At 35.1% G+C, this 12524-nt stretch overlaps 1 protein-coding gene across 2 annotated transcripts in view; it reads right to left on the bottom strand.

The window, feature by feature from the left end:
* The window catches only part of VAMP7 (vesicle associated membrane protein 7), a 59675-nt gene that overhangs the window by 28938 nt on the left and 18213 nt on the right, over nucleotides 1-12524 (bottom strand). For both annotated transcript variants that reach the window (XM_045470612.1, XM_045470613.1), the window contains 2 exons: nucleotides 12288-12425; nucleotides 9716-9806 (listed from right to left, as the gene is read on the bottom strand). In XM_045470612.1, coding sequence (XP_045326568.1) covers nucleotides 9716-9806; nucleotides 12288-12425 — 229 coding nt within the window. The remainder of the gene's footprint in view (nucleotides 1-9715; nucleotides 9807-12287; nucleotides 12426-12524) is intronic.

Below are 12524 nucleotides of genomic sequence, written 5' to 3'. Positions count from 1 at the left end.
ATAAAGAGAAACTCTCAAAAGCACTCAAAGAGAAAACAAGATTGTAATCTACAAAGAAATTCCCATTAGGCTATCAATGGATTTTGTAGCAGAAACCCTAAAGGCCAGAAATGAATGTGGAATAACATATCCAAGGTGTTGAAAGAAAAAAACTTGCCAGCCAAGAATACTCTATACAACAAATTTATTCTTCAGATATGAAGCAGAAATAAAGATATTCTCAGACAAATAAAAGCTGGGGGAGTTCATCACCACTAGACTTGCCATACAAGAAATGCTAAAAGGAAAAGACACTAATTAGTGGCATGAAAACTTACAAAAGTATATAATACACTGGTAAAGGTTAAGTATACAGATTTAGAAAACTCTAATTCTGTAACAGGATGGTGTGTTAAACACTTAACTATAGTATAAAGATTAAAGGAAATGAGTATTATAAATCTCTACAGCTACTATAAATTTTTAACAAATACACAATATAAAAAGAGGTAAATTATGACATCAAAAGTATAAAAGGGGAATAAATAGGTAGTTTTGTATTCAGTCAAAGTTAAGTTGCTATCACCTTAAAATGGACTATTTTATCTATTAGATGGTTTATGTAAGCCCCATGGTAACTGCAAAGCAAAAGCCTAGAATAGATTCACAAAAGATAAAGGGAAAATGGAGCACACAATCCCAAAACATCACCAATTTTAAAAGGTAGGCAGAAATTCTGGACAATATAGATGGACCTAGAGAGTATTATGCTAAATGAAATAAAGACAAATACCATATGATTCCACTAATACATGGAACCTAAGAAACAAAACAAACAGAAACAGATCATAAATAATTACAACTGGTGGTTGCTAGAGGGGAAGGGGAGGGGGGGATAGGTGAAATAGGTGGAGTGGATTAAGAGGTGGAAAGTTCCAGCTATAAAATACTTAACATGGATGAAAAGTACAACATAGGGAATGTAGTCAATAATATCATAACTTTCTATGGTGACAGACTCTAACTGCACTTCTTGTGGTAAGCATTTCATAATGTATATAATTGTTAAATCACTATGTTGTATACTTGAACACAATACGGTGTGTCAACTATTTTCCTTTTCTTTTTTGACAGAGGGAGAGAGTGTGCATGCAAGTGGGGGAGGGGCGGGGAGAGAGGGAGACAGAGAATCTGAAGCAGGCTCCATGCTGTCAGCACAGACCCCGATGTGGGGCTCGAATCCATGAACTATGAGATCATGACCTGAGCCAAAAATCAAGAGTCAGACGCTTCAGACACTTAACAGAATGAGCCATCCAGGTGCCCCTCAACTATATTTCAATTAAAAACTACATATATTTTCTGGGATACACACACACACACACACACACACACGTATGTATGTACGTATATATGTACGTACATACATATGTATGTATATATATAGTCTGGGGGAAAATAATAAATAAAAGGAAAAAATTAAAAAGTAGGCAGAAATGGAGGAAAAAGGAACAATGAAATTATAAAAACAACCAGAAAGCAGTGAATAAGATGGAATTAGTAAGCTCTTATATTTCAAAAATTAACTGTAGTAAGTTCACCAATCAAAAGGCACAGAGTAGCTGGATGGATTTAAAAAAAAAGATCCAATAATATGCTGCTTACATGAGACTCACTTTAGATTTAAGTACACACATAGGCTTAAAGTGAAGGGATGGAAAAAGATATGTCATGCAAGTGGAAACCAAAAGAAAGTGGGGATAGCTATACTTAGAAAAAATAAGACTGTACAGAAAAACAGTAAAAAAAAAAAAAAAGGACAAATACAGTCATTATATAATAATAAAGTGGTCAATTCATTAGGAAGATATATAACAATCTTAAATATACATGCACACAATATCAGAGCACCTAAATAAGATTTTTAATACTAACACATCTGAAGGGAGAAAGAGATAATACAATAACAGTAAGGGACTTCAATACACTACTTTCAACAATGGGTAGATCATCCAAACAGAAAATCAACAAGGAAACACTGGACTTAAACCATACAAGTGGTCATAACAGACATACACAGAACATTCCATCCAACAGCAAAATACACATTTTTCTCAAGTGCACAAGGAACATTCTCCAGGATATACCATATGATAGGACATAAAACAAATCTTAACAAATTTAGGAAGACTGAAATCATACCAAGTATCTTTTCCAACCACAGTAGTATGAAAATAGAAATCAATAAGAGGAAAGCTGGAAAATCTATAAATATGTGGAAAGTAAACAGCACACTCTTGAACAACTAACGGGTTAAAGAGATAAATCAAAAGGAAAAAAAAGAAACCTCTGAGCAAATGAAAATAGAAACATAGGACACCAAAACACATAGGATGCTACAAAAGCAGTTCTGCGAGGGAAGATTATAGTGATAAATGAATATGTTAAGAAAACAAAAGACCTCAAATAAACAACCTAACTTTACCCTTCAAAGAACTAGAAACAGAAGAACAAACTAAGCCCAAAGTTAGTGGAAGGAAGGAAATAAAGTTCAGAGTGGAAATTAATGAAATAGAAACCAGAAAAATAATAGAAGAGATCAACAAAACTAATAGCTGTTTTTTTAAAGATAAAATTGACAAACTTCTAGCTAGACTAAGAAAAAAAGAAGATTCAAATAAATAAAATCAGAAATGAAAGAAGAGACATTACAACTGATACTACAGAAATACATAGGATAATAAGAGATTCTTAGGAACAATTATATGACAACAAACTGGATAACCTAGAAGAAATGGATATATTCATAGAAACATACAACCTACAAGACAGAATCAGAAAGAATTAGAAATTATGCATATTCCAATAATGAGTAAGGAGATTAAATCTGTAACCAAAAAGCTTCTAACACAGAAAAACCCAAAACCAGATGGCTTCACTGGTGAATTCTACCAAACATTTAAAGAAAAAATAATGCCAATCCTTCTCAAACTCTTCCAAAAAACTGAAGAGGAAGGAATACTTCCAAACTCCTTTTACAAGGTCAGCATTATCCAGATAAGGACACAACAGGGAAATAAAACTATAGGCCAATATCCCTAATGAACACAGAGGCAAAAATTCTCAAAAAAAAAAAAATTAGCAAATTGAATTCAAACTACATTAAAATGATCATATACCACGACCAACTGGGATTTATCTATGGCATACGAGAATGGTTTAACGTACACAAATAAACAGATGTGATATATCACATTAATATAATGAAAGATAAAAACTTATAATCACCTCAATAGATGCAGAAGAAAACATTTTACAAAACACAACATCATTTCATAATAAAAACCCTCAACAAATTGAGTATAGAACATATTTCAGCATAATAAAAGTCATATATGACCAACACACTTCACCACATATATACATATATACATATATATATACATACACACATATATATATATACACACACACACACACACACACACACACACACACAGAATATTACTGAGCCATAAAAAAGAATGAAATTCTGCCATTTGTGACAATATGGATGGATCTTGAGGGCACTATGCTTAGTGACATAAGCAGACAAAGATTATATACTACTTATACATAATGCAAGAATCTAAAAATGCTGAATTTGTAGAAACAGGAAGTAGAATGAAGGTTACCAGGAGCTGGAAGATGCAGAGCAGGGAGATGTTAAAGGGTACAAACCTGCAACTAGGACATGAATAAATTCTGGAGATCTAGTGTACAGCATACTGAGTATAGTCAACAACACTGTTATTATATACTTCAATATTGCTAAGAGACTAGATCTTAAATGTTCTCACTGCAGAAATGACAATTTATATGATGTGATAGAGGTGTTCTCCAAAAGCTAAAGTGGCAATCATATTGCATTATTTAAAATGTATTAACATGTTGTACACTTTAAACTCACATGATGTTTATGTAAATTATATCTCAGTAAAATAAAAAAACAAGGACAAGTAGGGTTTTATTAACCAACAAGTAGAGTGAAGGGGTGGTCAGTAGATGAAAAATTACTGGCAGAAATCAAGGGTAGGCCTAAACTGGCTTAAAAGTATCTTCCTAAAGGCAAGCCAAGGACTTTACATCAAAGGTAGAGGATGAGGAACTTGATCACCTATCAAGGGTGATCAGATATCAAGGGTAAGGAGTTGACTTAGCAGGATTCTTTGGTTAAGACTCAGGTAGACATGGGACATAGCCTAAGAATGAGGCCGGACAAACAGAGGGCTGAGAAGAGATGGTCTAACATTCAGTCAAGCAGAGAGTCTTTATCATGTATGATCTGTATGCCAAAAACTATAAAACATCGTCAAAAAAAATTAAAAAGACCTAAATAAATGAAAAGACATCTCATGTTCATGGATCAGCTTAATATTGTTGAATTTGGCAGTATTTCCCAAATTGATCTACAGATTCAACACAATCCCTATGAAAATTCCAGCTACCTTTTTTTTTCAGAAACTGCAAAAAATTCTTATGGAAAGGAAAGGTACCCAGAATAGACAAAGCAATCCAGAAAAAGAGGAACAAAGTTGGAAGAGTCATAATTCCTGATTTAAAAACTTACTACAAATCTGCAATAATCATGACAGTGTAATACTGGCATAAAGACAGACATAAAGATAAATGGTACAGAACTAGGAGTACAGAAATAAACCCATACATCTATGGATTAACTGATTTTTGATAAGGGTGCTAAGATCATTCAATAGGAAAAGAAAACTCTTTTCAACCAATGTTACTGGGACGATTGGATATATACATTTGAGAGAATTAAGTTGGACCCCTTCCTTACCTTATACACAAACATTAGCTCAAAAGAGATCATAGACCTAAAGGTAAGAGCTAAAACTATAAAATGTTTAGAAGAAAACACAGGAGTAAATCTTTGTGACCTTGGCTTAGGCAATGGATTGTTTTTTAGATATGACACCCAAAAGACAAGCAACAAAAGAAAAAAAATAAATTGGGCTTCAACAAATTAAAAAACACTTTTGTGCTTCAAAGATCACTATCAAAAAAATGAAAAGAGGGGCGCCTGGGTGGCGCAGTCGGTTAAGCGTCCGACTTCAGCCAGGTCACGATCTCGCGGTCCATGAGTTCGAGCCCCGCGTCGGGCTCTGGGCTGATGGCTCAGAGCCTGGAGCCTGTTTCCGATTCTGTGTCTCCCTCTCTCTCTGCCCCTCCCCCGTTCATGCTCTGTCTCTCTCTGTCCCAAAAATAAATAAATGTTGAAAAAAAAAAAAATTAAAAAAAAAAAAATGAAAAGATAACCCATAGAATGGGAGAAAATATTTGCAAATCATATCTGATAAGGGCCTAATACCCAGAATATGCAAAAAACTCTTACAGCTCAAGATTAATAAGACAGCCCAATTAAAAAATAACAATGTGGGGGGCACCTGGGTGGCTCAGTCAGTTAAATGCCCGACTTTGGTTCAGGTCATGATCTCGGTTTGTGAATTTGAGCCCCTCATTGGGCTCTGTGCTGACAGCTCGGAGCCTGGAACCTGCTTCAGATTCGGTGTCTCCCTCTCTCTCTGCCCCTCCCCTGCTCATGCTCACTCTCTCTCTCTCTCTCTCTCTCTCTCAAAAATAAACATAAAAAATTAAAAAAAAAAAGAAAAAATGACAATGGGGTACACCTGGGTGGCTCAGTCATTTTGGTGCCCAACTCTTGATGTTGGCTCAGGTCATGATCCCAGGGTTGTGAGATCGAGCCCTGTGTCGGGCTCCATGTTGAGCATGGAGCCTGCTTGGGATTCTCTCCCTCTCTCCCTTTGCCCGTCTCCCCCACTCTCTCTGTGTCTAAAAAATAAATAAGTAAATCAAAATAAAAAATAAAAAATATAAAATGATAATGGATAGAATAGAATAGAATAGAAATTTGAATAGAAATTTCTCCAAAGATCTATAAATACAAATGGCCCATAAGCACATGAAAAGATGCTCAACATCATTAGTCATATGGGAAATGCAAACCAAACCACAATATGATACCGTTTCACACATACTAGCTTGGCTATAATAAAAAACACAATAATAAATTTGGACATGTGGAGAAATCAGAATGCTTGTACACTGTTGGGAATGTACAATGGGTGTAGCCACTTTAGGAAAGTTTGGTCTTACTCAAAATGTTAAACGTAGAGTTCCGATGTGACCCAGCAATAATAGTCCTCAGTATTTCCCCAAGAGAACTGAAAACATAGGCTCAAACAAAAACTCATACACAACTGTTCACAGAAGCATTATTTATAATAACCAAAAAGTGGAAACCACAAAAATGTCCATCAACTGGTTTCAATACAATGGACTATAACATAGCCATAACAAGGAATGAAGTACTGATACATGCCACAACATGAATGAACCTCAACATCATTAAGGTAAGTGAAAGAAGCCAAGATACAAAAGGCTACGTATTATATGATTCCATTTGTATGAAATGTCCAGAAGAGGAAAATCGACAGAGACAAACAGAAGATTAATTGTTGCTTAGGTCTGGATGTTGAGAGCGAAAGAGAAGTGACTGTAAATGGGTACAGGATTTCTTTTAGAGGTGATGACAATGATCTAAAGTTGATTACAGTGATAGCTGCGCAACTCTGAATATATTATAAACCATTCGATGGTATAATTTAAATAGGTGAATTGTATGGCGTGTGATTTTTATCTTAATAAAGCTGTTTAAAAAATCAAACTGAGATTATTAGAAATGCTTTTGCTAAATTTTAATTGGATATCTCTGTAATTCTAAAAATAAGTAAGTCGTTTAAAAGTTGACTTAAAAGGTTCATTTTCTGAGAAATTTATGCATTTGTAATAACACTGTAGCAGTTGGATGCTTCACTTTCAGGAGAAGTAAATACATCTGACAACCAAAAATAGAGGAAAAGTAAGTATTAGTAGTTCATTCCATAGGTTCTCTAGTTTGCATCCAGACACACAACTAAAACTAAAATCAATGGTAGGAAATCACTTCAAATAACCAAGAGACAAAACATATCAAGAATTGCACGTTTCTCCCTTTTTATGTTTAACATCACTGATCATCAGGGAAATACAAATCAAAACTACAATGAGATATCTCCCCACATCTGTCAGAATGGCTAAAATTAACAACTCAAGAAACAACAGATGTTGGTGAGGATGTGGTGAAAGGGGAACCCTTTTACACTGTTGGTGGGAATGCAAACTGGTGCAGTCCCTCTAGAAAACAGTATGGAGGTTCCTCAGAAAGTTTAAACAGCTCCTCTACAATCCAGCAATTGCACTACTAGGTATTTATCCAAAGGATACAAAAATACTACTTCAAGGAGATACACGCAGCCCAATGTTTATAGCAGCATTATCTACTATAGCCAAATTATGGAAGCAGCCGAAGTGTCCATAGACTAATGAATGGATAAAGAAGATGTGGTTTATGTATACAGAGGAATATTACTCAGCAATCAAAAAGAATGAAACCTTCCATCTGCAATGATGTTGATACAGCTAGAGAGTAAAATGCTAAGCGAAGTAAGTCAGTCAGAGAAGGACAAATATCATATGATTTCACTCACATGTGGAATTTAAGAAACAAAACCAATGAGCAAATGGAAAAAAAAAGGAAATGAGAGGCAAACCAGAAACAGAATGTCAACTATACAGAACACAGTGATGGTTACCAAAGGCAAGGTGGGTGGGGGAATTAATGCAGGGATTAAGGACTGTACTTGTGGTGATGAGCACCAGGTGTTGCATGGAAGTGTTGAATCACTATATTGTATACCTAAAACTCATATTACGCTGTATGTTAACTAACTGGAATGAAAATAAAAATTTTAAAAAAAGTTCCTCCCTTTTGACTATTAATCTCATTCCTGGGAATAGGCACAAAACCATATATAACAGTACTATTACTGTAACACAAACCTCTAAGTCAGTGCTACCTAAGAGTGTTTGCTACTGCTTCAACTATCTCTAATCACAGAGTTCAGTCCAACTGACATATTCATAACAAGATGTTCTCAATGAAGGAAGCACAGCACTGACTTACATGCTGGAGCAAGCTCTTTATCTGGTTGTAAAACAGTATTCTGAATACCACTTCTCTAAAGAACCAAAGGTCCAAAATAAGGACATGATTTGTAACCTAGAATATAACCCAATTACATACTATATGAGCAAAAAGTAGACTCATGATAGCTAACAGTAATTCAGCTTTTACTATATGCTAGGCACTGTACAATATGCTTCACAAATATTCTCTCCTTTATCCTGGTAACCTTAGGTGCTATCATCTCCTTTTTGCAGATTAGGAAACAAAGTTCAGAGAAGTTAGAGGATTGACCAAGGACTGACTGGAGGTAGAAGTGACATCAGAACTCAAACTCCAGCACACAGGACTCCAAATTTTGGTCACTGTATTATACTGCCCAAACAAAACTGAATATAAACTATTATTATAATATGTATATAGCTAAAAAAATTTTTTAAAAATGGAAATAAATCTTTAGAATGGTGAGACCAAGAGTAAGTAATCTTTTTAAAAATGTCTTTACAGTTTGTACCTGTTCTAATAATAAACGTAAAAGTAATTCAAATAGTAAATCCAAAATTACAAGTAAACTGACATTTATGAAATTTAACAATCTCAATTAAGTATCTTATAAAACAATAATATAATCAGCTTCATTCAATTTTATACAAGTTATCGTCTGAGATGTTCCCCTTAGGAAGAGTGGATCTCAAACTTGAATATGCATTAGAATCCTCTGGAGGGCTTCTGAAAACACAGATTGCTAGGCCCCACTCACAGTTTCTGATTCAACAGGTCTGGGGTGGGTCCCAAAAACTTGCATTTCTAACCAGTTCCCAAGGCATGTTGATGCTACTGGCCCAGGGACAGTTTGAGAACCAGTGTTTTTAGAAAAATTAGCATCATCCCAAATCTAAATACAACTGCATAATCAATTAAAAAATAAACTGAGCCTGGATGGCTCGGTCGGTTAAGCATCCGATTTTGGCTCAGGTCATGATCTTGTGATTCACAAGTTTGAGCCCCGTGTTGGGCTCTGTGCTAACAGCTCAGAGCCTGGAGCCTACTTCAGGTTCTGTGTCTCTCTCTTTCTCTGCCCCTCCCCTGCTTGCACTCTGTCTCTCTCAAAAATAAAGAAACATTAAAATAAAATAAACTTGATGAATTTCTCTGGATTAGTTTAATGTGCTGAACAGCTGGAGAAAACACAGGCTGACTGAATTTCTATCATAGTTCGTCCTCTGAAGAATACAACAGTCAGTTTTTTTGGACCAATTCTTTCTTTCTCTCAATCAAGAGCTACAAACTTTCTAAGGAGGTCAAATAGTTATACTTTAGGCATCTACTGATAACATCAGCTATCTGGGTATCTCTAGCCAAAACTGATTAATTTATTCTTCACTGCTGAACTTTTTTGTAAGAGTCTCAGAAATTAGTATTGCTAAGTCAACTAACAAATTAGAATGAAGAACAGTTATAGTACTAAGAAAAAACCATTCATACAGCAGGCAGTATCATAAGTAGGTAATACCCATATCTTAGCCAATAATTAGTTTCCAATAGTAAGAATAAGGAAGTATTATTTCAGCCTTTCTAGAATAATTTGATCCCAATCAAGTAATCTATTATCATTTTTGCCCACATGGATGTGAACTATGCCATGAAACGTACCTATGTTTCTGACCATGATTCCTTTCAGTTCATCCACTTGGGCTTGAGTCTCCACCACTTTGTCTATGCCCTTATTCTCAGAATGATGCTTCTATAAGAAAATAAGATTTAACTTACCAGACATTATTTACAATAGGAAAACAAAAAGAAGAGGAATGACATTGAGGAATGCTATTAAATTATGCTGGTATTGACACAAAGGATACATGCCATTTCATTTAAAAATTGTTATCAGACCTAGGGAAAAATATAGGCAGCATAAAAAAGTGACAATCTAGGGGCGCCTGGGTGGCTCAGATGGTTAAGCGTCCGACTTCAGCTCAGGTCATGATCTCACAGTTTGTGAGTTTGAGCCCCGCATTGGGCTCTGTGCTGACAGCTCAGAGCCTGGAGCCCGCTTCAGATTTTGTGTCTCCCTCTCTCTCTGCCCCTCCCCAGCTTGCACTCTCTCTCTCTCTAAGATGAATAAACATTAAAGATTTTTTAAATAAAAAAGTGATACCACGTGTTATAGTATAAAAATATCACCTTATTTAAATAATTAAATTAAATGAAATAATACAAAGGTATGTTTATTATAATATATCAATATACATTCTGCCTTGGGACAGAAGTATGTGGTTCTATAATCTATGCTCACACAAGAAAGGAAAAAAGAGGACTGTAGTTGGGGCAGGGGGAACAGGACAAATAAAAGCACCCCAAATTGTTCCCCACTTCTTCGGTATGATGAAGTAGGGACTGGCCCAGCTTCTGAGCATCTGTTCTTTTATCTGTTGAGATCTGAGTATACATCCTATTTTCATTGGCTTCTTATAGGATCTAGAAATCTAAGACACTGATAATAGTATATATATATACACACATATATCCATATGTGTATATATATATATATATATATATATACACACATATATACGTGTGTATATATATACACACACATATATATATATATATACACACGCGTATATATGTGTGTGTGTGTGTGTATATATATATATATATATATATATTTTTTTTTTTTTTTTTTTCCTCCCTCACTCTTCCCTACGCCCAGCACCTCCTCACTGCTAGACCCACTACCGCTCCTCTCTCCAATAGTATATATTTTGAAATTATTATCCATAGCTATCCATGGAGTGCTTAATATACAATATTCTGGTCACTTCACCATGCTGAATGCTTCAAAGAAGAAACATTATTTAATCCACCCAAAAACTCCATGATGAAGATGCTTTTATTATTATCTCCATCTGTAGATAACAATCCTGGCACAGATTCATTCATAGGTCACCCACAGATCTGGAGCTAATGATGAACTGGCTAAGTTGAAAGTTTTGCTGCCAGTTCACCCTATTTACCTTTGACTGTGCATTGGTATATTTCTGGTTGGTGATGTTTTACATGGTTTCGTATATTTGATTGTTTTCTAGTGGGAAGTATGAAACAAATGAACTGACTGAATAAAGATTTATAACTATATAAAGGAACTTCATCCCCAGAAGAATGCATATTTATAAGTGTAATACTCAAAAAGAATATTTAAAAAAACACTTAAAGGAGAAGTGAAAAGGAACGCATTCAATTATAATAATTCTTTTTTCTCTCATTCACAACACAATCATAGAACATATGTCTTTGCACTCAAATAGTTTCATGGATAAAAGGGAAGCATTTATAAAGGTCTCAACATCATTAGTCATCAGGGAAATGTAACTTAAAACCACAATGAAGTATCACCACACACCCACCAGGATGACTAAAATTAAAAAGATAGACTATGGCAAGCATTGGCAAGAATGTAGAAACACTAGAACTGCTGGTGGGAATGCAAATGGTACAACCACTTTGGAAAAAAGTTTGATGATTTATTACAAATTGTGGTATATGCATACAATACTATTCAGCAAAAAAGAGACCTACTTATTTATGCAACATGAATGAGTATCAAAAGCTTTACACGGAGCATGCAAGACACACGAGAGTACATAATGTATAATTCCCTTTATAGGAAATTCTAGAAAAGACAAAACTAATTTATAGTGACAGAAAATAGAGCATAGGGTGCCTGTGGCAGAGTGTGGGGGAGGGGACTGACTGCAAAGGGACATCAGGAACTTTTAGAGTAATGGAGATATATCTTGGAAAGGGTGGTATTTCACAGGTGTATATATATGCAAAACTTCACCGAGCTGATGATTAGGTATTCGTATAGATCAGCAGACTTGAAAATGACTAAGTTGAGCTGTTCAAAAATTACAATTGCCTCATGGGAGGGTAGAAGGTTAATGTACGAGTTAAAGAGGCCATTTGGCATATTAGTGGATTCATGCACTAGACAGGTAGCTAAAGTAGATGATATTTAATGTCCTTCCCCATTCCCAGATACTTTGAACACTAGAATAGAGAATATCACATTATTTAAAATTTTTCTATCTGGTAAGTTTTCTTATGTTCACATTTAATGGCAAAATCAGAAACATATTTGCAGGTCAAGGTCTCCTTTATTCAAAGTGCCTTAAGGTAATAAAGAAGATAGGAATCAAAATACTACATCCTAAAAATATCTTACCAGCTGTGCAGCCAAAACACTTGAGAACTCGCTATTCATGGCATATGGGAGTGCTGTCTGTGCTCTTGAACCATATGTTGTCTGGAACCTCTTCTTTATCTCATTCAGAAAATTAAATGCTCGGGAACGTTCAAAATCCTGAAAAGAGACCAACACAGAGTTCACATCAGAAAGTAAATAAAGATGATATGGATGATTAACAACAACCATAAGAACGGCTAACATTACTGAGCAATG

The sequence above is a fragment of the Leopardus geoffroyi genome, chromosome X, assembly GCF_018350155.1.
Source record: "Leopardus geoffroyi isolate Oge1 chromosome X, O.geoffroyi_Oge1_pat1.0, whole genome shotgun sequence".
Classification (NCBI taxonomy): Eukaryota; Metazoa; Chordata; class Mammalia; order Carnivora; family Felidae; genus Leopardus; species Leopardus geoffroyi.
This window is presented reverse-complemented; position numbering and strand designations above follow the sequence as displayed.